This window comes from Arachis ipaensis, chromosome B7, assembly GCF_059453495.1.
Source record: "Arachis ipaensis isolate K30076 ecotype BB chromosome B7, ASM5945349v1, whole genome shotgun sequence".
Classification (NCBI taxonomy): Eukaryota; Viridiplantae; Streptophyta; class Magnoliopsida; order Fabales; family Fabaceae; genus Arachis; species Arachis ipaensis.
The window spans coordinates 32,207,368-32,230,034 of record NC_142442.1 but is presented as its reverse complement, the minus strand read 5'-3'; the positions used below and the strand labels follow the sequence as shown (position 1 = coordinate 32,230,034).

Sequence of the window (22,667 nt, the reverse complement as noted above, 5' to 3'; positions counted from 1 at the left end):
TACTGGTATCATTCTTATAGAAGAAAATGAAGGGTAGGGTTGGTAAAAAAAAAAAAAATTTTTTTTACCTAATTTTCTAATAATAATCAACAACCAAAAACGTAAAATGTAAAAACTACAAATTTTAGCTTCTCCTAAACGTGGTTCAAAGACAGAATCAATTCTGCTTTTAGAAAAATAAAAATTGCCACACATCAAAATAAAACTTTAAAAAAACTCAAACGGGCTTCTCTCCTCCCCCATCGTGTTTACCAAACACACCCCGTGTTTTCGACTTTTACTATGTTTGTTCTATGTTCATATGTTGTCTCAAATTGTCTCTTCTCAACAGCACAAAACACGCGCATGAGGCAAGAGCTCGAGGTTTCGGTCTGAGGTTCAAGCTGAGTACTTAGGATTTTGTGTCTGTGACAAGATTTCACAGGTTGGTGCCACTTCCTATTCCTCGTTTTCCTTTTAGGGTCTGATACTCATGCATTCTGTTACTCTTTTAAAAATTTTAGAGAGTAAAAATTGGATCTTTTGTTGGGGTTTCCGCGTTTCCTGAAAATAGAAATCATGGGTTTTTTTTATTCCCACTACGTGTTTGACAATATGTTCAAGTTAACCCCTTTCCGGTTTCTATACAATGTTGTCTCAAATCTGGTTTGAATTCGTGTACTGCTTCTTTCTTTTTCCTTATTCTCAATGAAAATTGTTATCACGGGTTCACTGATTTGTTGCATTTATATGGATTTGGAGATATATGATTATATGTTAACAATTCAGGGCCATAGTCACATATATGCTATATGAATTAGATGTATTATTGTGGCGTTTTTGAACAACAAAGGAAATTTCTCCTTTTTTGCATTGATGTGGCATGAACAGAAATTTTCTAGTTTACAATCTGGAGGTTTTTAATGAGTAAAGATGAAAAATCTTGTTTATATCATGGATATTCAAGATCGTTGTTGAAATCTCTGGATGATGGCGCGCTCAGAAGCTGTAAGTTCAGTAGGAGATAATATGTCGGTAGATAATGGATCAAGGAAGCCTCGGATTCTACTCGCCGCTAGTGGGAGTGTGGCTGCTGTCAAATTTGCAAATCTCTGTCATTGTTTTTCTGAGTGGGCAGAAGTAAGAGCAGTTGCAACGAGTGCGTCACTGCATTTTATTGACAGAGAAGCAATTCCTAAGGATATAATTTTATATACCGACGAGAATGAATGGTCAAGTTGGACGAAACTAGGAGATAGTGTGCTTCACATTGAGCTTCGCAAATGGGCTGATATCATGGTCATCGCTCCATTATCAGCAAACACTCTTGGCAAGGTAATTAGATTTATACATGTTGGCACATTTTCTCCCTAAACCCAAAATATATTTTATCGTATGTGGAATTTAAAGCTAGTTTCTCTTTGACTTTAAATTACATTTCTAGCAAGTTTACACAATATTATCTGTGTTCCGATGCATCACATGGGCCTCGTTTGGTAACTGTCTCAGCATAGAGGCACTGGGACAGTATACATGGAGAAAATCTGTACACATTGTCTCTATATTAGATGGATAGAAAAGACAGAGAAACCATGTTCTGGGACAGAAACATTTCACCTATCTTTGTGTCGATCTCTTTGCAAACAAGTTAGTGGCTTTCAAAGTCTTCATATTCTGTCCCGGGATAGTCTCCGACTGTAACCATGATCTTTTGTTTTACTATGCATCTTATTAGTTTACAAATATATTTCTATTTCAGCATAAGCAATCGGCAATCATTGCTTTATTATTTTTCTTATTTCGCGATCATATGTGCTGTTCTAGATTGCCGGAGGGTTGTGTGACAATCTACTGACATGTATTGTTCGAGCATGGGACTACAGTAAGCCATTCTTTGTTGCACCAGCCATGAACACTTTCATGTGGAACAATCCTTTCACGGAACGACATCTCATTGCCATTGACGAGCTCGGTATATCTCTCATCCCCCCGGTTACAAAGAGGTTAGCTTGTGGTGATTATGGCAATGGTGCAATGGCTGAACCAGCTACCATTTATTCTACTGTGAGGCTCTTTTACGAGTCAAAGGCTCAGCAAGGTAACGGTGACGTGTAGGAATGTATACAAGTGTGAATGACCTTTATAGTACTTGCCTTGGCCCCTTGATCTGGTTTTATTTACATTCTTTTTTAGAATTATGTTTCTCTTACATTCAGGTCTAATCTGATCATAGTAGATGGTGTGTATTAATATTGCTATAGCAGTCTCCTAATTTCTAGAGGGATGCTTTTGTATCTCTTCAGTAACAGTTCTAGGTGTGTATGCTCTTCTAGCTTTATTAATAATGAAATTTTAGCAAAATATAGGGTTTGGATCTATGGAAGGGGAGCCTTGGAGCAACGGTTGAATTGTCTCTGTGTGACTTTAAGATCAAGGATTCAAGCCTAGAATTAACTACCAATGCAATTATCAGGTTAAGCTATTTACATTACACCCTTTAGTGCAGTCCTTTCTCGGACTTTGCATTAACAGGACATTTGTACACCGGACTGCCCTCTAAGGATTTGGACCTATTCAGGTTCAGTGTTGCATCTGAACGGTTGATAAGAAAATTAACAGTTTAAGATTATATCGGTAGTTTCGCATATAATTTTAGCTTATTAGATCTGAAACTATCAATTATCTCGTCAATGGGTCAGATGTTGCATCCAAAGTAAATCAGACTATAAAATGGTGGTAGGATTGTAGGAACATAGTGGGGAAGAGGTAGTTTGATGTGCAAGTTAAGATATCACTTGCAAAGTGCTGAGAAGATGAAAGGACAGAGCCACTAAGAGTATTGTTATTGAGACTTGAGATCAGATAGCATGTGCACATTAAAAAAAAAAAAAATATATATATATATATATATATTTCCGGGTCTAACAAGTTATGAAATTGCTTATCTCATCTTGGATGAAGAAAATTAAAAGATAATGGAATATGTCTTTAGGGTTTTTTTTTATTCAGAAATAAAATAAAACTTGAGTGGAGTTCGCCGGAGGGTAAAGCGAACTCTATAAAAAAGAGTTCGCCGGGGTGGGGCGAACTTGCTCGGAAAAAAAAAAAAAAAATCGTATTTGAAGAATTAAAGTTCAAAAATCGTGTTGGGGAAATATATTTTTTTTTATTTTATTTCTGAAAAAAGGCATAGGTGAAAACTAAAACCGTGACATAGAGTCCATAATGATAGATGCTGGGAAGGCAAATATGGCGGATCTTTTTCCACTTCTTCAATTTCTTGATCCACAAGGCATCCGAAAGAGGGGAGATGACGATACTCAGAAGTTGTTGAAAGTTTTTGGTGATATTTTCGATAAAAGAATGCTACTAAAAACTTCATCAAATAAGAATTTTAAAGTATACGATGATGTATTGGATTCTTTTATTAATATCGTCAAGGAAAATAGTTTGACAGAATTAAGTTGTCATTATTTACTACATTTATTTGTGGTGAGTATTTTTACACAAAATTCTTTTCCTTTTGAAATGTTTGGAGTGTGTTTGAAAAGTTTTTTTTAGAGAAAAGAATTATAATTCTATTAAAAAAAGAATTCAATTCTATTTTTAATTCAAATCCATAATTTAGAATGATACATAATTTTAATAGAATTGAATTTTTTTATTTTGATTTTACTAATTTGTCCTTAACTACAAAAAAGATTGAATACTTTTGTAAGGATATTTAAAATTTTTCAATTTTTAAAATTATAACCATGAGACTGGAATTGAAAATTAGACCAAGTTGGTCTAATTTATAAATAGAATAAATATGAGAATTATTCTAATTGAAATTGAAATTATTAACTTTTGTTTGCTTTAAAATGGAAAAGAATTCAATTTTTGAATGAATTCTTATTCTTAGTTTTTCAGACAAATTTTAATTAAGTTATTGAATGCAAATTTAGGACAATTATTAACAAAAAAAATAAAGAGAAAATTATATATTTATATACATCTATGAATGCACATAATATATAATTTGTTGTATTGATGTACCAGGATTTATTTGTTGCTGAGATAGAAACAACAACAAGCACAATAGAATGGGCAATGACAGAATTGGTGCACAACCCTAAAAAGATGGCTAGAGTCAAAGAGGAGCTCCTACAAGTCCTTGGCAAAGATGGCAAGCCACATGAATCAAATATCTCTGAATTTCATTACATAAATGCAATTGTGAAGGAAACATTTCGGTTGCAGCCACCAGTTCCCTTTTTAGTTTTACAACACAAATCAAAGTCTATGGTAGAAATATGTGGCTTCAAAGTTCCCAAGGACACACAAGTTCTAATTAACTTATGGGCCATTGGACGAAATTCTAGCACTTGGAGTGACCCAAATTCCTTTGTGTCAGAAAGGTTCTTAGAGTCCAAAATGGATGTTAAGAGTTTTGATATTGGGCTCATTCCATTTGGGGCTGGAAGAAGAATGTGTCCAGCACTTCCACTTGCTCATAGAACAGTGCATTTCATCTTGGCCTCTCTTCTACACTATTTTGATTGGAAGATTGTTGATGTTGTTAAGCATGCATCAAGGATCCTAAATGGAGATTCTCTCAACAGGAGAGCACCTTTCCTCTCTACAGGAGAGTACCACTACAGGGTTACTCCAATTAGGGAGTTGCTTCAATTTCAATTTCAACCAAAACATAAACAGTTACATTAAATACCATACAAATCTTAACCTTCCATCACCTCCACCTCACAACCCAATGCCTGTGATCACACATTCACTCCTCTTTTCAAACTAGTTTACCACGCTAGTCAATAAACCAACAACCACATATTTCACCAGCAGCACTGCATCAATAAGAAGATACACAATATGTCACAAAACATGCCAAACTTCGAAAGGGAGCCAATAGAAGGAAAAACAATCACTATCAAACTAAACAGCCAAAAGGAACGTAAAGTTGACAAAATCAATTTAGTAGGACAAATCATATCAAGCAAGGAGGTCCCATTTAGAAGAAGCAAAAACGCCATTATGGAAATCTGGAAAAATCCAGAAGGAGTTTCCATCTCTGAAGTGGGACGTAACAAAGTTCTGATAAATTTCAAGGATATGTGAAAAGCTCTACAGATATTGAAAGGGGGGCCATGGAGTATAAAAGGTCATCTCCTAAATCTCCAATTATGGTCACAGCATGAATCAATATCGGAGGTCAGCCATCAATATATGGAGTTTTGGGTTCAGATACATGGGCTACCCTTGGAGAACATGAATAGTGAAACAGTTTGGAGACATGATGGAGATTGTTATTGATGTGGAGGATCCGATGAGGAACCATGTACTCATGAAAACTTTTCTAAGGGTAAGGGTAGCCGTAAGGGTAAGGGTAGCCGTGGATATTCTCAAGCCTTTAGTCACAGGTTTTTATATGGCTAGGGAAAACCTCCCCAATATCTAGGTTCATTTTAAATATGAGCGCCTTCAAGATTGTTACTGCATGAACTGTGGGGTTATAGGACACAGCAAAAAAGAATGCAATAAGGAGATGGCCATGGCGGCGTGGAATCCAGACCAAGCCAAATCACAAGCTAGGGGTAGGCCAAGCCAAATCTCTGAATAGGGGAGAGGGAAGAAGATGGAAGCAGAGCAAATCACAAGAAGGGGACGAAGAGACGGAAGCACGTGACATCCAGGAATTACAGGAATCTGCAGCCAACGGAGTAGGTAGAAGTCTAGAAGAGGGAAGGAAGGAAAAAGGAAAGAAAGGAACATCAGAAAATTAGGAGCCGTTAGGGTAAATGTATCTCAGAACTGCAGAGCAGGTAGGAGAAATCCCTCGTAATCAGCTGAGGATGGCAGAAAATCAAAGGAATTACAATAGAAGAGCCGAGAAGATACTAGAAAAAATTATGACAGACTTAAATGAGATCAGGACCAAAAGAGGAAGGAATACTAATGGGCCAGGCCCAATAAAAGAAGGAATAGAAGCTGGGTACTGGACCGGAAAACAACAGGGAGAACAGAAAAGCATTAACCAAGAACGAGGAAACCCAAACAATTTGGACCATACAAGCCTTATGAAAGTGGACCAACAAAACACAAAAAAGAGCAGGAAAGAGGAAGGATATAGATGGCAGCATAACAATACGGAGGATGAATTGGGCCCAAAGACAATAAGGGAGATTCTGAAGGCCAGCTTTGGTGCTAAAAACACAACAAATGCAGCAGCAGGAACGGAACAACAAAACAAAGGCAAGGCTTTAAAATCTAATGAGGACAGCAGGGATATTTGGGAGATCAGAAGAATGGAAGAAGAGAAGGATGGCATGGCAAAAGAGAAGAATTTAATTATACAGAGGGCAGCTGGAGGAGGCACATATTTTGTGGAGCTAGCCGAGGAAGAGGAGGAAGATAAAAGTGGGAAGAAGGAGACACAAGCTCTGCATGCTGAGTGGGAAAAGAGGCTCACAATGGAGATCATGAGCAAGTTGAACATCAAGAGGAAGAGGGCGGAACATGACACTCTGATGATTAAAGCTGCAGGAGAAGAAGAAGAAGAAGAATCGCTTCAAGACAGCACCAATACCAAAAGGACCAGGAAGGATGAGTTAACAGAGAGAGACATAGTTGTAGGGGAAATGCAAACTGTTCTCAGTAGTACAGAGGCTGAGGAGGCGGGCCTATACATGTCTCAACCCTAGCCATGAGTATAGTAAGTTGGAACTGTCGGGGTGTGGCGGCAACCACGACAGTTTCCGAATTAAAAGATCTTTGCAAAAAGATCAAGCCGGCCATTATTTTCCTTATGAAAACAAGAGCTAAGGAAAGCAAAATCAGAAAGTTAAAGAGAGAACTCCGTTTTGATAAATCTTTTTGTGTAGAACTCCGGGGCTTGTTCGGAGGTCTAAGTCTTTTATGGAATAGAAATATGAATCTTGATATTTACTCTTGGTGTCATAATGTTATTAAAACTTATATTACAGATAGGAAAGGAAATAAATGAGATTGTTGTTTTGTGTATGGAGACCCCAACTTTAGGCAGAGAAGGAAGCAATGGAGGGATTTAGTAGCTCAAAATCAAAATCAAAATGAACCACAGCTGTTCATTGGGGATTTTAATAATATTTTGAATCAAGAAGAAAAATTGGGCTTACACCCAAAACCAAGAGAGCAGGTGGAAGAATTTAGGAATTTTGTGAACAGCAACAGATTGATGGACATGGAGGAAAATTCACATGGTTTAGCAATCCTAGGAATGGCTTCGTTACAAGAGGAAGGCTAGACAGGGTCCTTGTTAACTGGGAATGGAGGAAGTTATATCAGAATGCAACCCTCACAACCCTCCCGGCGATAGAATCTGATCATTGCCCTCTGGTTTTAAGGCTGGAACCGAAAGAAAAATTCGAATGAAACTTTAAGTATGAAGCATATTGGGAAGATCACGAAGATTGTGAGAAGATAATCAAGCAAGGATGTAAAAGAATGAAAATAAAAGGAATAACTGGAAAAAACTACAAGGAAAATTCAAGAGTTGCAAGAATGAATTGGAGCAGTGGAGTAAAAGAACTTTCACCAGAGCTAACAAGAAAATCAACCAACTTAAGGATGAAATCACAAAACTGCAAAATCAGGAGTTTTCAGAACAGCAGCAAGAAAGGATCAAGGATCTGAAGGTTGAAATATCACAACTATGGAAGAAAGAAGAAAAGTACTGGGGCCAGAGAGCAAGATTAAAATGGCTAAAGTTTGGGGACAAAAACACCTCCTTCTTCCATGCAACGACAATTCAAAGAAGAGACTTGAATAAGATCGAGAGATTGAAGGACGCAGAGGAAAATTGGATTACAGGGAGCAAGGACATCATGAAATTAGTGGAAAGACACTTCACTGATCTTTTTGCCACAACCACAAAGAGCAGAGTAGAGGAATGCACCCAGATTATCCCGAAAAAGGTCACTGTTGAAATGAACAGGGAGCTCCTAAAGGAAGTGTTAGATAAGGAGATAAGGGATGCAGCCTTCAGTATAGGAAGCCTAAAAGCACCCAGTCCAGATGGTCTTAGCAGTGTATTCTTTCAAAAACACTGGGATATCATCAGTAGAGAGGTCTGTGATGTTATTAAGGATATCTTTGCTAGCAGGAGAATGCCAGAGGACATGGGAGAGACTACAGTGGTCCTAATTCCCAAAGTTAAACAACCAGAATACCTCAGCTAATTAAGACCCATCAGCTGCTGTAATTACATTTACAAGATCGTGACGAAGATCATTGTCCTTAGGTTAAAAAAGTTTCTTGATAAATTAATTTTCCCTACCCAAAGCGCTTTCGTGGGAGGAAAACTCATACAAGTCAACATTGTCATTATTCAGGAGGCCTTCCACAATTTAAACAAAAAATGTTTTACTTTCTTTTGGTTTTAAGCAGAGCTGGATACAGTTAGTAAAGGAATGTATCAAAAGCGCAAGCTATAAATTTAAAATAAATGGTAAGCTGTCTAAGAGGGTAAAACCTCAAAGAGGTCTGAGACAAGGTGATCCTTTATCACCAAATATGTTCATTATAGCAGCAGAGGTCTTCACAGCACTTATGGAGGAAGCACAAAGGGAACGACGTATTTCAGGCGTTAAGCTTGCTCCAACAGCACCAATTATCACTCACCTTATGTTTGCTGACGATTGTATTCTTTTTGCGGAAGCTAAAAAAGAGGAACTATATCAAAGCATCTTAATTCTGAACAGATACACGGATGCATCGGGACAAAAGATTAATTTAGAGAAATCGAGCATAGTGTTTGGACAGCAGGTACCGATTCAGACAAGGGTCAATATAGAGGAGATAATGGGCATGCAAACCTGGGTAAATCCTGGGAAATACCTTGGGCTACCGGCATATTGGGGAAGATCGAAGAACAAAGCGTTGGCATAGCTAGAAGAAAGGATAGACAACAAAATTGAAGGATGGAAAGAGCGACTACTTAACCAGGCAGGGAAGGAGACTTTGATTAAAGCAGTTATTCAAGCCATACCCAGTTACGCTATGAGCATTGTCTTGCTGCCCAAAAGTTTCTGCCAAAGAATAGGATCAAAAGTTGCAAGATTTTGGTGGGCAAACTCTGAGAGAGTAAAGGGGATACACTGGAAAAGCTGGAGCAAGGTTTGCAAAAGCAAGAGGGATGGCGGGTTAGGTTTTAGGGACCTATAGTGTCAGAATTTAGCTTATCTAGCCAAGCAAGCATGAAGGGTGATTGAAAATCCAAATGCAATATGGGTAAAAATTCTAAAAGCAATATATTTTGAGGATAGTGATTTTTGGGAAGCCGGCACCGGGAGTGGAGGATCATGGGCATGGAAAAGTCTCATCCAAGGCAGGGACTTCTTGAGAAGGAATGGGAGATGGAGTATTGGAAAGGGCTCAAAAGTAAAGATATAGGAAGACAACTGGGTTATGGGCATGGGTAAAATCCTTTTGAACAGAAATCACTTAGTAAATAGAGTAAACGAGCTCATCATCGAGGGAGAAGGATGAAATCAAGGAAGAATAACAGAAATATTCCCGGAGAACATAAGCAAAAAAATTTTGCAAACACCCATAAGTCTACTGAGGAGCGAGGACAGACTAATATGGCCTTTCAAATGGGATGGGGGTTACACAATTAAGATAGGATATCATGTGGCAAAGAAGGAAAAACAGGTCAGCGAAGGAGCGGGACTGAAGGTTGTGGTAGGCTTAGAGAAGGGGGGTTGAATCTATGCCTTCCTTTAAAATTGCTGTTATGACCCTTTTTTAAAGTGAACTTTCAATTCTGATTCTGTTTGAACTCAGCAGCGGAAATTTATGAGACAATTTATTTTTATCTCATGAATATCAGAAAACAGAACACAGTAGAGAAGAGAAAAGCTAACACCAGCATGTATCCTGGTTCGGTTGCCTTGTGCTATGCAACCTACGTCCAGTCTCCTCCACAACAATGGAAGAATTTCACTATAGTTAACAGTATTACATACACCAATTCCACAGGATTGACACAATCCTTTCACACTCAAGTTCTAACCTAACTTGACATTGGCTATGCTAATACCTAACTATTCACTCTTAGTGCTAACCCAACTAAGAAAGGGATACCTCACAGGTACAAGATACAAGACACAAACATACCTAAAGAAATCCAAAATTAACTCTAGGCTTTTCTCTCAAGTGTTTCACTCAGCCTTTTTCCACTCATGGCTTTTACTTGAACTTTCTCACAATGCCTTTTCTCGCAAGAAATTACAGAAAGATAAACTTAGAAAAGTACATTACAATCTGTAAAACATGAAGGAGATTGACTTCATCAGCAGCTTCTTTACTATGTGCAAAACCAGATTCGCAAACCTCAGATACAGTTCTTCAGTATTGGCCGAATTCTTCTTTGAAAGAAAGCATTATCCAAGTAGAGGAACTTCTTTGCAGAACACTATTCTCACACTCTAGTTTTCTCTCCTCGCCTTCTGAATGAGCAGCAAGCTTCTTTTATCTCCTTGCATGTTGCTTGGTTCTTCTTCCAAGGTCAACACCTTGAGCCTTGAGCTTCACCAACCCACAGAATCACTTTTTCTCATTAAACCTTAGAGTAGAAACTTTAATTTTGACTTCTTCATCTTGACCGAAAGCCATAAAGTAGCAACCATAGAGATCTTCTCATGGTCAACTTGATCTGAGCCCTTAAGAACCAACTTGGTCCCCAAGTCTTGTTTAAGACCGTAGATACACAGCAGGGAAGAACAGAAATCCTCTTTCCCTTGTATCCCATTTCGGATAGAGCAGAGAGTTGGGAAGAAGAGATGTAACCGAGTTGCATGTAAGAGGAAAAGATTTACCTATAACCTAAGCTTGATTTGGTTTGGATTTGTTGAGATGACTTCTGCCTTTCAAGCTTAGTTTCTCTTTCTTGCTTCTTTGGTGACTATCTTGGTGAAGAAGCTCTCTCTCTCTTTCTCTTTCTTACTTTTCTGAAGCTGATTTGACTTAGTCAGGGAGGAGAGGAACGTTGTACTTTGAAAGAGAGAATACTTCAATCTTACAAGAGAAGCTTTGTGGGATGGATACGGGCTTGGATTGGTTTTCCATTAAGTAACCCGTTGGTGCCTTGCTTCTTTGAAGAATTTTTGCTTGAGATGAATGACTTGGGCTTATCTTTATTTTTACTTACCATTCAGCCCATTAGCATATATCTTCTGTTTGGTGTTGGGCTGCTGCAACACTTGTTTTTGGCCTGCATCACTTTATCAAAAATAATCAAAACTGATTGGGTGATTAGCCCACTAATCAAATGTTTGTCATCATTAATTCTATTAATTAATTTCTTAACTCAACAATCTCCCCCTTGATGACAAACATAATCAAGCAATGATCAAAGGAATTAATTTTTTTTTTTGATAAAGTTAGAAAACTTCCCTTTGATGTTTCTTGCTTTAGTGTTGCTCTCCCTTTCCTTTTCAAGATTAGCTCCTCCTGGATTTATGCTTTCTTCTTTATTCCTGTTTTACATTGTACTTAAAGATAACACAATTTGAGAGCTGTACACAATTATCTTGGCTAAGGGATATCAGATAAGCAACATCACATAATCAGCCCAACATCAAGCTAATACCATCAGCAAACTGATTTAGCTTGTGAGATTAAGTACTAATGCAGCAAAGAATATTCAGCATGCAAACTCAAGTATTAATGCTATTACTCAAATTCATTTCCTTTTTGGTTATTGCTTAAATATGTTTGTCATCAAGGGGGAGATTGTTGAGTTAAGAAATTAATAAATTTAATTAGTGATGACAAACATTATTTTTGGGCAAAATAAATAATTAGTGTTGATTAATTAAAATTGCATATTACTAATTATTTAGTGTTGCAGGCCAAAACTCAAGTATTAATGCTATTACTCCCCCTTTTGTCATCAAGGGTGGATAACAAGCAAGATCAACAAAAACAAAGTCTTGCATCCTGCAGAAAAGAGTTAGTCCATAGTGCAAAGTACTGACTAAACTACCAAAGGTGCAGCAATATCTAGAGTTATTACAGTCATCCAAAATGAAACAGTTCAAAAGTAGCTAAAGAAACAGAATTCATGAGACAAAAAGAGAGCAGCAGCAGCAGTTTTTATGAGACAAATCCTAGGCATCAGAACCATTCCCCTCCGAAGCAGCTTCCTCTTCAACATCAGTGGCAATGTCTTCATCATTTTGAAGGTTGTCAATGAAGGTCATGAGCACAGCCACCCTATCCCTTGATTTCTTCAGGAAGTTCTCATGCTTACTAGCTAGCTTCCTTTGTTCCTTACTCATGGCAATCATGTGATTTGATTGGGAAACAAACTCTTGAGCGACATCCTTGACCACATTCAGCAGAGCAGATTTCTGGCCAGTAGAGATGGAAGTACCCTCGGTGGAAGGAGGAGGAGATTCCTCAGGGATAAAGTCATCATCATCATCATCATCCAATACCACTCTCTCTGAATGAGTGGGTCCCTTTAGTTGTTTCACTGAACCACCCCCTTTTAGATATGAATGTCGCTTAAGCTGAGGACATAGACAATAATGCCAACACAACAATCTAATGTATATACATGCTTATCTAGAATTCTATGGTTGCACAAAAGTCTAATAATCCATACAAGCACATATTGCAAACTATGGTAGCATGTAACAAACAATTCACTAGCACAACATAAAGATCAAATGACTTAAAGTCATCCAATTTTAGTTCACAAACAAGTCAGCCAAGTTCAGTTCATAAACAAGTCAAACAGGTTTCATTTCATAAACACAAGTCAATTAACAAACACAAGACTAATCAAAACTAATATCCAATAATCTCAGTAAGTCTTATGTCTTATCAAGCCTCATATATGCATTTTTCTCCCCTTTTGTTATCAAGGTGGGAGAAATAAAACAAAACAGAACCTGCAATATAGTGTGTTAGAGGCATGTTAAAGCTATGTGTTGCGTTTTGAAATACAAAAAAATTCGGAAGAGAAATAAAAATCATATTTCAACCAGCAACACCATAGTTATATAACAAAACTCACAATATGCACAGACCAATTCTTGGTAAAAATTCATTAGAACCAAAAAGAGAGTTTCATATCACTTGAAGGTTTAAAAAAAAACAAAAAGACCACATGTATAATAAGATTCAAGCATGGTCTATGTCCATTTTTTACACTACAAAAACCAGATCTCTCATTTCTTATTCAACAAATGTCTCTTTGACCTGCAAAATAGAATTCTCAAACAAGACATTAGCACAATTAAAACAGAAGTTGCAGTTTTCCAAAAATTGAAATGATGACAAAGAGAAATGTTAAGAGACATGCACAATACATGAATAGGTTTGCAATTGCAGCAAGTTAAGAGTGTTCTTGGAAAAAGAAAGTTCAGAACCCTATTCCAAGAAAATTCAGAGCCCAGAAGATAAAATTCAGAGTGATGGTTCTTCTTCTGCCCAGAATTTTCTCATTCGAACCTATGAGACAAAGACTTCAACAAACACATCAGTAATTTTCAAACAATGAATCATAGCTTAAAATTCCTAGGCTAGTCCTAAACATGCAGAATATGTCCTCAACAAGTGATTTTGTAAAAATATCTGCTAATTATTCCTCTGATTTAACAAATTGAATACTAATATCCCCTTTTTGAACATGTTCTCTTATTGAGTGAAATTTCACTTCAATATGCTTAGTCCTAGAGTGCAAAACTGGATTTTTAGAAATATTAATGGCACTCATATTATCACACATCAAGGGAATATTTTTACCATTTAATTTGTAATCAGCAAGCTGTGTTTTTAACCATAAAAGCTGAGAACAACAAGAAAAAGCAGCTATATACTCAGCCTCTGTAGTGGAAAGGGCCACTGTTGGTTACTTCTTACTTGACCATACATTTAAGGACTTCCCAAGGAAGCAACATAGGCCTGAAGTACTCCTTCTATCTACTCTATCACCAGCAAAATCTGCATCACAATAACCAACTACAGAAAAATCATCAATCTTAGGATACCAAAGACCAAAATTGGATGTGCCATGAACATATCTAATGATCCTTTTAACTGCAGAAAGATGTAACTCTTTTGGCTTGGATTGGAACCTAGAACACAATCCAACACTTTGCACAATGTCGAGTCTAGAGGAAGTTAAGTACATAAGAGAACCAATCATTCCTCTATACCTAGTCTCATCAACATCTTTCTCATTTTCTCCCTTATCTAATTTAGAATTAGGATGCATGGGAGTTCCCATGGGTTTGGCATATTCCATACCAAATTTCTTAACTAATTCCTTGGCATACTTTTCTTGATGAATGAAAATACCTTTTTCAGTTTGTTTAATTTGCAACCCAAGGAAGAAATTAAGTTCACCCATCATACTCATGTCAAATTCACTTGTCATGAGTTTTCCAAATTCAGAACAAAGGGATTCATTGGCTGATCCAAAAATAATGTCATCAACATATATTTGGACTAGAATAAAAGAATCATTAGAGTTCTTGATAAATAGAGTTGTGTCAGTGGTGCCTCTTTGAAAATCATTTTTCAAAAGAAAAGAGCTAAGTCTCTCATACCAAGCTCTAGGAGCTTGTCTTAAACCATAGAGAGCTTTAGATAATTTGAAAACATGATTAAAATGCTCTTTATTTTCAAAACCAGGAGGCTGCTCCACATACACTTCTCTATCTATCACTCCATTCAAAAATGCACATTTCACATCCATTTGATATAATTTAAAACCACAAAATGCAGCATAAGCTAAGAGAAGTCTTATGGCTTCTATTCGGACAACAGGGGCAAAGGATTCATCAAAGTCTATTCCTTCTTCTTGGTCATATCCTTGTGCCACTAGCCTTGCCTTGTTTCTTGCAATGCTACCATCTTCTCCTAACTTGTTCCGAAAAATGCACTTGGTGCCGGTCACTTTCTTTCCACTTGGCCTTGGAACCAAAGTCCATACTTGGTTCTTTTCAAACTCAAGAAGCTCATCCTCCATAGCTTTAACCCAAGAAGGGTCACTAAGTGCTTCCTTGACGTTTTGAGGCTCTATTTGTGAAAGAAGGGCAATGTTTGATCCTTCATTTGCCTTTCTAGTGGAAGACCTTGTTTGCACTCCATGAGAGACGTCCCAAATGACAAATTCCTCAGGATAATTTTTCAAGAATCTCCATTCACGAGGTCTGGTGGACTTGGAGTCGGATTGAGATACCAACGGATTCTGGGTGCTGCTGGCTTCAGGATTTCCTTCAAATTCATGAGACAAAATGAAATTGTCTTGTGAATTTTCAGCATTTGCAGTTTCTGGTTCAGCTTGTCCAGAATTTTCTTTTCCATCATTTTGAGCATATTCATCTTCCTTTTCAGCTTGATTTCCTGCATCACAATCTTCCAAAATGCTTTGTACCAAGTTAGTATCATAAAATGTGACATGTATGGACTCCTCAATAATCCTAGCATCTTGATGATAAATCCTATATGCTTTACTAGTTGTGGAATATCCTACAAATAAACACTCATAAGCCTTTGGATCAAATTTTCCCAGATTTTCTTTGTTATTTAAAACAAAATATTTGCATCCAAAGATGTGCAAGTAATCTAAGTTTGGTGGGTAGCCTTTCCAAAGTTCATAAGGGGTTTTCTTCAAAAATTTTCTTATGATTGTTCTATTCAAAATGTGGCAAGCCGTGTTAACCGCTTCAGCCCAAAGGAATTTTGGAACATTACTCTCACAAAGCATAGCTCTTGTCATCTCTTGTATGCTTCTATTTCTTCTTTCCACAACACCATTTTGTTGTGGTGTTCTTGGACAAGAAAAGTTGTGAGATATTCCAAATTCCTCACAAAAGGATTCAAATAAATTATTTTCAAATTCAGTTCCATGATCACTTCTTATAGAAGAGATTTTCAAATCCTTTTCATTTTGAATTTCTTGCAAAAAGGCTCAAAGGCCGAAAAGGCTTCATTTTTGTATGCAAGAAAGAAAACCCAACCAAACCTAGTATAGTCATCCACAATTACTAAACCATAATGTTTACCACCTAGGCTTTGAGTTCTTGTTAGACCAAATAAATCAATGTGTAGCAACTCAAGTGGTCTTTTAGTAGAGATATCTTCCTTTGGTTTAAAAGAACTTTTTGTTTGTTTTCCCATTTGGCAAGCATCACAAGTGATGTCTTTGTCAAACTTTATCAAAGGAAGACCTCTTACTAATTCTTTCTTAACAAGTTTGTTTATTTGAAACATACTTGCATGGCCCAATCTCTTGTGCCATAACCACTTTTCAGATTCTTTGGAGTGAAGACAAGCTACATTTTGATCTTTTAGTTCATCAAGAGTAAGTCCATACATATTATTAAAACGCTTGGCAATAAACATCACTTCATTTGTTTTTTCATTAACAACACAGCATTCAAATCTTTTGAAAATCACTAAATATCCTAAATCACACAGCTGACTTATACTCAAAAGATTGTGCTTCAAACCACATACCAAAAGTACATCATCAATGAAAGTAGATTGCTCATTACCTACTTTTCCAACAGCAATGATTTTACCTTTACCATCATCTCTAAAGGTCACAAAACCTCCATCATACTTATTTAGTTTGATGAAGTAGGTTGACCTTCCAGTCATGTGCCTTGAACATCCACTATCCATGTACCACATGTCCTTTTTGTTCTTGGATGCTAGGCAAATCTGCATGATGAGTTTCAAGTAGCTTTAGGTATCCAAATTAATTTGGATCCTTTGAAGTTAATCCATCTTGGTTGCCCAAGTGCATCGAAATCACAAACAACATTGTAAACTTTGTTTCCAACAACTCTTTTTTCAATGAAACATTGTTCATATGAGTGACCAAATTTCTTGCAATTGACACAATGATTTTCAGATGTGTGTCGTTAAAATTAAGGTGAGTTATATTGCTTGAAATGATAAAAAAGTTGAAATTTTCTGGTTTTTGGAGGAGATGCATTTCTTTTGACAAATTGATTTTTATTAAAGTTGTTCCTCTTTGCAAAAGTATTTTCACCAGAATTTCTTTGAACATTTTTACCTTTCGAATATGAGGTTTTGTTGTAAAATGGTGGTTTCTTGAAAACAGCCTCATTTTTTGAAATGTTACCCAAACCTGGCCGGTTTGAACTCGGACCAGTTCTTGGTGAAGGCTCAGTTTCACTTGTGTATGCTTCATCAAATTTTTCTTCACAAGTTGAAATATATCCGATACCTGATTTGCTTGGTATAGATTTGGTATTTGATGAAGAAGCCACAAATTTTATAGAGGAAATATTAGAAACTGCATCTTCCTTGGCTATGTAGCCTAAACCAGATTTTTCAAACAATGGTCTTTGACTTGCAAGTAATTTGTCCAAGTTTCTAGAACCTTGAGCAAATTTTGCTAAGTCACCATTTAGCCTTTTAATCATATCATTTAATCTTTCATTTTCAACAATTAACTCATGAGAAGGATCCACAATGTGCTTTCCTTTTAATTTTTCAAGTTCAGATTTTAGAAATCTGTTTTCTTCAATGATGTCTAAAGCACATTCAGTTTCCTTCACTTTTTCTTTTAAAAATTCATTTTCAGCTCTTAACACATCTCTTTCAGATCTGCACTCATTGTATTTATCAAGAAGTTTTGATGTGTTTAAAGTAAGATCATCAATAATAGCATGCAAGTCCTCAATGGTCAAATCATAGTAGTTTACCTCATCAAGATTGTTGTTTCCAGCCATGAAGCAGTCTTTGTCATCTCTTTCAGATTCTTCTTCTTCATTTGAGTCATTCTCAAGATCCTCCCAAGCTGCCATGAGTACTCTCTTCCTTTCCTTCTTTCCTTTGTCCTCCTTTTTGAGCTTTGGACAGTTTAGCTTGAAGTGTCCAGCCTCCTTGCAGTGATGGCACGTCACTTTGCTCAAGTTGATCTTGTGCTCCTTTGAACTTGAACCTTTGTATTTGCCCTTGTTCTTCATCATCCTTCTAAATCTCCTAGCAAAAAACAAAAGCTCGTCATCTGAAATACTATCACTAGACTCACTCTCTTTCGGTTCTATTTGTGACTTGAGGGCTATTCCCTTTTTCTTTGAGTCTGTGTTTGTGTGTGTGGCTTCATAGGCAAGGAGTTTTCCTCTCATCTCATCATAGGTTATGGGACTTAGGTTGTTACTTTCGGTTAGGACAGTGGCAGTGGTTTCCCATTCTTTTGTGAGGCTTCTAAGGAGTTTTCTCACCAAGGTTTGTTCTGCATAATTTGTGCCCATAGCATCAAGGTTGTTGATTATGATTGAGAATCTCTCAAACGCTTCATCAATGCTTTCTCCATCCTTCATGCTAAAATCTCGTACTCTTTTCGCAGCATATCAATCCTCGTTTCTTTGACTTGTTTAGTGCCTTCGTGTGTAACTTGGAGTTTTTCCCAGATTTCTTTGGCTGTCTTGTATCTAGACACCTTCCGGTACTCTTCAAAGCTGATAGCACAATGAAGAAGGTTGATTGCTTTAGCATTCAGCTCTATCTTCTTCTTATCATCCTCATTCCATTCAGCTTCTTCTTTTGGAGTCACCACTCCATCAGCACTTGTTTTTGTTGGGATCTTTGGACCGCTCATGACAATCTTCCATATGTTGTAGTCAATGGATTGGATGAAAATCCTTATCCTTTCTTTCCATTAGGAGTAGTTCTTCCCGTTGAAGAAAGGTGGCCGGTTGTTTGACTGGCCTTCAGTGAGGGTGTAGGCAACTGTGGTTGTGCCCAAGTTGTTCGCCATTGGATCTTTACTCCAAGCGGTTAAGCTTGATTTTTGAGACATTAGCTCCTGATACCAATTGAAGGTTGTGGTAGGCTTAGAGAAGGGGGGTTGAATCTATGCCTTCCTTTAAAATTGCTGTTATGACCCTTTTTTAAAGTGAACTTTCAATTCTGATTCTGTTTGAACTCAGCAGCGAAAATTTATGAGACAATTTAATTTTGTCTCATGAATATCAGAAAACAGAACACACAAAGAAGAGAAAAGCTAACACCAGCATGTATCCTGGTTCGGTTGCCTTGTGCTATGCAACCTACGTCCAGTCTCCTCCACAACAATGGAAGAATTTCACTATAGTTAACAATATTACATACACCAATTCCACAGGATTGACACAATCCTTTCACACTCAAGTTTTAACCTAACTTGACATTGGCTATGCTAATACCTAACTATTCACTCTTAGTGCTAACCCAACTAAGAAAGGGATACCTCACAGGTACAAGATACAAGACACAAGCATACCTAAAGAAATCCGAAATTAACTCTAGGCTTTTCTCTCAAGTGTTTCACTCAGCCTTTTTCCACTCATGGCTTTTACTTGAGCTTTCTCACAATGTCTTTTCTCACAAGAAATTACAAAAAGATAAACTTAGAAAATTACATTAAAATCTGTAAAATATGAAGGAGATTGACTTCATCAGCAGCTTCTTTGCTATGTGCAAAACCAGATTCGCAAACCTCAGATACAGTTCTTCAGTATTGGCCGAATGCTTCTTTGAAAGAAATAATTATCCAAGTAGAGGAACTTCTTTGCAGAACACTATTCTCACACTCTGGTTTTCTCTCTTTGCCTTCTGAATGAGCACCAAGCTTCTTTTATCTCCTTGCATGTTGCTTGGTTCTTCTTCCAAGGTCAACACCTTGAGCCTTGAGCTTCACCAACCCACAGAATCACTTTTTCTCATTAAACCTTAGAGTAGAAACTTTGCTTCTGACTTCTTCATCTTGACCGAAAGCCATAAAGCAGCAACCATAGAGATATTCTCATGGTCAATTTGATCTGAGCCCTTGAGAACCAACTTGGTCCCCAAGTTTTGTTTAAGACCGTAGATACACAGCAGGGAAGAACAGAAATCCTCTTTCCCTTGTATCCCATTTCGGATAGAGCAGAGAGTTGGGAAGAAAAGATGTAACCGAGTTGCATGTAAGAGGAAAAGATTTACCTATAACCTAAGCTTGATTTGGTTTGGATTTGTTGAGATGACTTCTGCCTTTCAAGCTTAGTTTCTCTTTCTTGCTTCTTTGGTGACTATCTCGGTGAAGAAGCTCTCTCTCTCTTTCTCTTTCTTACTTTTCTGAAGCTGATTTGACTTGGTCAGAGAGGAGAGGAACGTTGCACTTTGAAAGAGAGAATACTTCAATCTTACAAGAGAAGCTTTGTGGGATGGATATGGGCTTGGATTGGTTTTCCATTAAGTAACCCGTTGGTGCCTTGCTTCTTTGAAGAATTTTTGCTTGAGATGAATGACTTGGGCTTGTCTTTATTTTTACTTACCATTCAGTCCATTAGCATATATCTTTTGTTTGGTGTTGGGCTGCTGCAACACTTGTTTTTGGCCTGCATCACTTTATCAAAAATAATCAAAACTGATTGGGTGATTAGCCCACTAATCAAATGTTTGTCATCATCAATTCTATTAATTAATTTCTTAACTCAACAGGGACCTTCAACAAGCACAGATATGACGGATCTTTGGAAAGAGATATGGGAATGAATGTTCCATCAAAGATAAGAATGTTTTTATGAAAAGTGGCACACGATATAATACCAGTATATAATATCTTATTTAAAAAGAAAATAACTAATACTCCTATCTGTCAAATTTGCAGGGAAGGAATAGAGACAACGGAACATGCAATTCTTCTATGCCCGTGGACTAGAGCAACATGGTTTGGAGCACAGAGTTAATGTCTACTAACACCAGAGACAGTCAAGATTTTTTCAGAATGGCTGCTTGAAAGGTGCAGAAAAAATAGAGGACAAGAAAAGGAAGATGCAGAAGATCTGATTGGAAGAATTGAAATGCTAAGTTGGGAGATTTGGAAAACGAGAAACCAGACTATATTCCAAAATACTAACCCCAACCCCAATGCTACCATCATCAGAGCTAAAATCCTAGAATCAGAAATCAGGGAAGCAATGCAAAGAAAGGAGCAGCTCAGGCAAAATTAGAACAGAAGTATAAGCAGAAGGAGCATTACCTGGAGACCTCCACCGGGGGACTGGCTGAAGGCTAATATAGACACTAGGTATAGTAGATCGACGGCAGAGGGAGCAACTGCAGTTGTGATTCGAGACAATTCCGGGAGATTGTTAACAGGAGAATCAATGAGAATAAGATCTCATTCCAGCTTGGCAGCAGAAGCAGAAGCAATGAGAATGGCACTAATCCTAGCTACAAACCTTAATATGAAGCAAATTTTAATAGAATCAGATAATTTACCTCTTGTGCAAGCGGTTAAATCAAAAACTTATATAGGAGAGGTGGAATCGATTCTTCGTGACATCTTTCTTCTGGCTGAGAGTCTGTCCAATTATGGCTTCACATGGGTCCCTAGAGAGGGAAATAAAGTCGCTGATGGAGTGGTGAAATGTTCCCTGGCAGGCCAACTGGAGGAAAACTGGAGACGGAAGCCCCCACGAGAAATAGCAGAACAATTGAGGAGGGAAGCTTCAAACCAGAACGGATGCTCCAATCGAAGCCATTCAATGGGTAAGACTCAAAACACATTGCATCTGGGAACTCAGAGGCAAGGAAATCTGATTTTTGGGGATTCAATGTGGTGGAGAATCCTGATGCCAAATTCTGGAACTCTAAACCCTCTCTCGGTTATCAAGGACACTGATGCGACTTCGCCGGAAAAGAGAAACGCCTCCAGAAATAATGCTGACATACCTAGGCAAGACAGTCAACAAGGGAAGGAGAATTTCAACGCGGCAGAGGAACCAACCGGAATTTCCTTGGCGACGAAGAATAAAACCAGGCATGCGACGGGAGAGGACTTTACCGGCGGACATATGCATTAGTCGATGACGGTGGAAATCAGCTTTTGCAGCAACCGAGAAGGATTTTGACGCGGTTGAACTGAAGAAATCAGGCAGCAGGGCGGCGACATACGCTGCCAGCGCAGCATCTGGAATCGACGGCGACGACGGTAATGGCTGCGCAGTTGATGGAAACCGAATGTTGGAGAGCGAGAAAGACGATCAAGGGACGCGGGTGCAACACCAAAAGCGTAGGGTTGTGTTGGCTTATGACCCGACCCGGTCTCCTGCTTGATTTGGCATTGGGCCAAAGGGAAAACAAATATATTAAAAGATTGTTAATGGAACGAAGCCTCAAGAGTTAGATATGAGTGAGAGGTATGGACTTACTATACGTAAGACTCAATCACTCAATCTCATTCCAATCCATGTCAATTAACATAAAAATAAAAAAAAGGTAAGACTTTGGTTGAATAGTTAAATATGTTAGATTATCAAAAAAAAAAAAAAATAAATAAATAAAAATAATATGTTGTATCTAGATTTAAATCTTAGTGACTAAGTAATAGATAAAATCCTTAATTGTGTGTGAATATGTGAGGTTAATATCTAAGATTGGGAATGTTGAATTCGTCCGATAAATTTTTTTTTTATAAAAGTTGTTGCTATACCTATATTATTAATTGTATTTGAGTGTTTCTTTGGGTTGATAAAAAAGATCTTGTTAATGATCTCTTTACATTAAGTGGAAGTGCAATAATACAAGAGAAATATTAATTAGAATTTATCATTTTTTTTACCATTAATTAACTATTAATATTTAAAAATATAAACTAAAAATATATTATTAATTTATTGAATTAGTATACTAAA

The 22,667-nt window shown here is 37.4% G+C and overlaps 1 protein-coding gene and 1 pseudogene across 2 annotated transcripts; both read left to right on the top strand.

Annotated features, from left to right (window-relative positions):
- Positions 1–233: 233 nt before the first annotated feature.
- Positions 234–2,357, top strand: LOC148550766 (phosphopantothenoylcysteine decarboxylase HAL3a). 2 transcript variants are annotated; one of them, XM_088494039.1, is made up of 3 exons: positions 234–424; positions 871–1,314; positions 1,804–2,357. In XM_088494039.1, the coding sequence occupies exons 2-3, from the start codon at positions 967–969 to the stop codon at positions 2,092–2,094; spliced, it is 639 nt and encodes a 212-aa protein (XP_088350165.1). In that variant the 5' UTR covers positions 234–424; positions 871–966; the 3' UTR covers positions 2,095–2,357. The 2 variants fall into 2 exon arrangements, with proteins under 2 accessions (XP_088350165.1, XP_088350166.1); XM_088494040.1 differs by having other exon boundaries at positions 259–424; positions 947–1,314.
- Positions 2,358–3,183: 826 nt separating this feature from the next.
- LOC110265025 (cytochrome P450 76T24 pseudogene) lies at positions 3,184–22,233 on the top strand (annotated as a pseudogene).
- Positions 22,234–22,667: the final 434 nt, after the last annotated feature.